We start from the raw sequence: 4,780 nt of genomic DNA, 5'->3' as shown, positions 1-4,780 counted from the left end.
GGAGTGGGGTGCTGTTCTCCCTGACCGTCACACTGCTCCATGCTCTCCTAAAATTCCACACCTGAAAGGGGCAAGAAATTATTACCATCTGCAGATTAGCACTACTTTTCTGCTACTTCGTTAACAATAAACAGCATTTCATTTCAACGATTCTTTAATGTGTCACAAAAAGTGTTGCAACATTTTACACCAATGCAGAACTGTTTTGCATTATCATACTTCCTTCCTGCAAAGGGGACAGTGAGAACGTGAAGGTCACTTCCTCCTCCTTCTGACCAAACTCAGGTTCTGGCACGGTCCTCTACGCACCAAAACAATGGAAACTCGATCCCTGTTTCACACACCGAACCTTACTGCTTAAATTCGAGCTGGTATTCATCATACTGGCTTTCATTCGGTGACATACTCACACTGCAATTGTTCTCTTATGAACTTGACTAATACTGCCACAGATGCCAATCCCATTAGAGGACAATCATGTGCTACAAGTGTATACGAGACCTTTATCTGAATACAGCACTCCCAGAAAGTAATTGTGAGGGCAAAATTCAAAAGGGTTGAACTTTGGACAGAGTACTTTAAATCAGGGTACGGTAAACTGTAAAGTGACTAACACGTCATGGGACTGTCTGGTCCTCCTGGGGATATTTAATACTGTGTGTTATACACAGCTGGGCAATAGGACAATATACGACAATATAAAAATTCTGATTTGATGTAAAGATATGAATTCCTACAAATGAGAGGACTCCACCATAGTTATTGTCCTTTGTTAAATTGTTTGAGGTAGAGTTTATGGCCCAATAAAATGTTCGGAAATTCGTTGGGCAAAATTTGGCTACAAGTTGTGGTGTTTTCTCCACATTAAACATAAAAGATTTTATTCAAATCTGGCTAGTATCTTTATTTTCTCTTGACCACGAGGGTGACAAAAGTCAATAGCGAGTAGAGAATGCCCCCCGGCTATTTAATGACAGAAGACAAAAACACAGGGATGACTGCTAGACTACTGATACCACTTGCCTGCTGGGCAACTATGAATAAAATAAAAATAAAAATGACATATAATCCTCTCATCCCAGGTGCCCAGACTACCAGACATAAGTGCTTTTCTGACCGTAAGCGTAAAAAACTAGACAATTATTTTAGAACTAGACAAAAGTTATTATGACTGTGCAGCAATTATTCTTGCCTGATATTCTAGCTAATATGGAAACTACACAGATAGGCTACAGGTTCCCAACCCTGGTCCTGGAGTAACCCTGGCCCTGTACTGCACACTGTAGCGTTTTCCCTGCTCCAACACACCCCCGTCAACTCAGGAAAGGCTGATTAGTTGATTTGGATGTGTTGTTAGTAGGGAAACCACTAAAATGTGCAGGGCAAGGGTTACTCCAGGAGACACATCCAATAGTCACTTTAATATACCAGGTTCAAATGATTAAACAGGTGGAATCAGGTGTACTATTTCCAAGTTGGAATGAAAATGTGAAACCACCTCAGAATGTTTGAGGATAAGATTAGAGATCCCTGTTGATCAAACGGTCAACATAAATGAGTCAAAAGAACTAAAAGCACAGTTGACAGTTATGTATTGGCTATTAATCAAGTTCTTTCCAGAACTGTACTTGAAATGTTGATAATCCTACTTTTGAAAAATAAAAGTAATAAGGCTTGCTAACTGTTGATGTTGAAGATATGGAGGTAAATGGTGACACAATGTGAAAGAGAGAGTTCAGGATCATCACTCATGTTAGAAGTGAACTTCAGGAATTGTTGTGATCATATTATATAATGTGCTGAAAATCTGAAGAAAGTGGGTTTCTGAAATGGCAATGTTTCTTATCTCAAATTCATTAAAAGACAAAAAAGTCAGTGAACTTGAAAAAGCTCAGGATTAGAAGCTCCCACACAGTGGTGCTTGAAAGTGTGTGAACTCTTTAGAATTTTCTATACATCTGCATAAAAATGACCTAAACCATCATCGGATTTTCACACCAGTCCTAAAAGTAGACAAAGAGATCCCAGTTAAACAAATGAGACAAAAATATTATACTTGATCATTTATTTATTAAGGAAAATGATCCATTATCTTATATCTGTGAGTGGCAAAAGTATGTGAACCTCTAGGATTAGCAGGTAATTTGAAGGGGAAATTAGTTTCAGGTGTTTTAAATGAATGGGATGACAATAAGGTGCGAGTGAGTGCCATGTTTTATTTAAAGAACAGGGATCTATCAGAGTCTGATCTTCACAACACATGTTTGTGGAAGTGTATCATGGCACGAAGAAAGGAGATTTCTGATAATCTCAGAAAATCTGAGGGTGTGAGTGAGCACCGTTTTATTTAAAGAACAGGGATCTATCAATCTATCTATCCATCACACGTTTGTGTTGGTGTATTATGGCATGAAGAAAGGAGATTTCTGACGATCTCAGAAAAAGAGTTGTTGATGCTCATCAGGCTGGAAAAGGTTACAAAACCATCTCTAGAGAATTTGTGCAGATTGTGTACAAATGGAGGAAATTCATGACCACTTTAACCTCCTCAGGAGTGGTCACCCAATAAAGATCACTCCAAGAGCAAGACGTGTAATAGTCAGAGAGCTGACAATGAACCCAAGGTAACGTTTAAGCAAATAAAAGCCCCTCTCACATTAGTGAAGGTTAAATGTTCATCAGGAGAACACTGAACAACAATAGTATGTATGGCGGGGTTCAAAGGAGAAAGCCACTGCTCTAAAACAAAACAAAACAAAAAAAAAACAGAACATTGCTGCCCATCTGCAGTTTGCTAAAGATCCCGTGGACAAGCCAGAAGGCTGTTGGAAAAATGTTTTGTGGATGGATGAGACCAACATAGAAATTTTTTGGTTTAAATGAGAAGGGTTAAGTTTGCAGAGAGGAAAACACTGCATTCCAGCATAAGAACCTTATCCCATTTGTGAAACATGATAGTAATCATGGTTTGAGCCTGTTTTGCTGCATCTGGGCCAGGACGGCTTTCCATCATTGATGGATAAATGAATTCTGAATTATACCAGTGAATGTTAAAGGAAAATGTCAGGACATCTGTCTGTGATCTGAATCTCAAGAGAAAGTGGGTTATGCAGCAAGACAACCCTAAGCATACAAGTCGTTCTACCAAAAATGGTTGAAGAAGAATAAAGTTAATGTTTTGGAATGGCCAAGTCACAGTCCTGACCTTAATCCAATAGAAATTTTGTGGAAGGACCTGAAGAAAGCAGTTCATGTGAGAAACCCACAAACATCCCGGAGTTGAAGCTGTTCTGTACTGAGGAATGGGCTAAAATTCCTCCAAGCCGATGTACAGGACTGATCAACAGTTACCACAAACGTTTATTTTCCTCAGTAAATAAATGACCAAGTGTAATATCTTTGTCTCATTTGTTTCTCTTTATCTACTTCTAGGACTTGTGTGAAAATCTAATGACGTTTTAGGTCACATTTATGCCAAAATATAGAAAATTCTATCACAAACTTTCAAGCAGCACCGTATCTTTGTTTGAACCAGCTATATGAATAAAACACCTTCTCAGTGGGCTAAGAAAGTGGGTCTGATCCCAAGAAGATCTCAAAGGAACAAGAAACAAAGGGTTTTGAAATCGATACCATGGACGTAGCCACAGCTAAGCTACCTGTCAACCGCATTCCATAATCAGTGACTTCTCCTAAATAAACAGTTGGACATTTCTGAAGACGGAGTCAAAAGCCTGCTATAGCTAAAGCTTCGCTATCTTCGTTAAAACACGAGAGGTCATAACATAAAAGATTTGATATGTTGCCAGAACAGAATATTTCTCTACCGAAACTAGGCATTAGGAGTCGAGTTAATGTTAGCCACGGAGTGTACTAGAAAACACCTGATTAGCCAGCTAGCCAGCTAGCCTGCTAGCTAACAGCTGCCAGAACTGCAGTGTGTCTGAAGCACAATCTCACCCGAGAATGACCTCAAATGTGACATTTAACTCACCCGTTATGTCAGGTCCATTCAGTACGACTGTTACAAAGGTAGTCACAACGCAGCGTGTCCACCGTCCTTATGTTAACTCCAGTTGAGGTGACACATCAACAAATATGGCCACTGAACACTGCACCGACGGCAGGCAGTGAAAGACTAGTCAATGCGCATGCGCAGTAAACGCAGTTGTTGTTGCTTTATCGTCGCTGAAATTAAAAAGTGAAATGAATGCATGAGAAATAGCAAGATTCAGGGGCATTTGTACGAACTTGGATTAGATATGATATGAGAAAACATGTGACTTTTGGGAAACCGGTATTTTATTAATGTTTTATACCAGGTAATGGATTTTGTTGAGTTGTGCAGTATATAAAATTAATTAAACACAATCAGACAAGTGGACAAAGACATCTGGGGTAGTATTCACAAACACCATGTGAATGTATGTATAATATATATTGACAAACGTCCTGCTCTGATGGTGTTTGTGAAAACTACCCCAGATATCTTTGATATATTCCGGGAGGGAGGTATCTGTCTCGACTTGTGAAAAGAGTACTGAAATAAATAAAAAAAGACAGCACCAACAACACATACAACACATTCTTTTGCCATGAAATGAAAAATCAGGGCTGGTACACAGCTAGCCCAAATGATTCACCTGCTCATTGACGTGCACAGGGATATTATATTTCAGCATGTATTTTCTAGCTAAACCTCTCCCTGTGGCATGTTATATCCAGCTGTCAGATCATTTGACCTAGACTATAAATAATTTTCTACTTTTCAGCCTCATTA

At 39.1% G+C, this 4,780-nt stretch overlaps 1 protein-coding gene across 1 annotated transcript in view; it reads right to left on the bottom strand.

Moving 5' to 3' along the window:
• The window catches only part of ccdc186 (coiled-coil domain-containing protein 186), a 24,674-nt gene extending 20,548 nt beyond the window's left edge, over positions 1–4,126 (bottom strand). The window contains exons 1-2 of the mRNA XM_053639914.1: positions 3,995–4,126; positions 1–61 (exon numbers count right to left, since the gene is read on the bottom strand). The exon at positions 1–61 is cut by the window's left edge and continues 804 nt beyond it. Coding sequence (XP_053495889.1) covers positions 1–41 — 41 coding nt within the window. The 5' untranslated portion in view covers positions 42–61; positions 3,995–4,126. The remainder of the gene's footprint in view (positions 62–3,994) is intronic.
• Between the last annotated feature and the right edge of the window lie 654 nt (positions 4,127–4,780).

The sequence above is a fragment of the Ictalurus furcatus genome, chromosome 13 (genome assembly GCF_023375685.1).
Source record: "Ictalurus furcatus strain D&B chromosome 13, Billie_1.0, whole genome shotgun sequence".
Taxonomy (NCBI): domain Eukaryota; kingdom Metazoa; phylum Chordata; class Actinopteri; order Siluriformes; family Ictaluridae; genus Ictalurus; species Ictalurus furcatus.
This window is presented reverse-complemented; position numbering and strand designations above follow the sequence as displayed.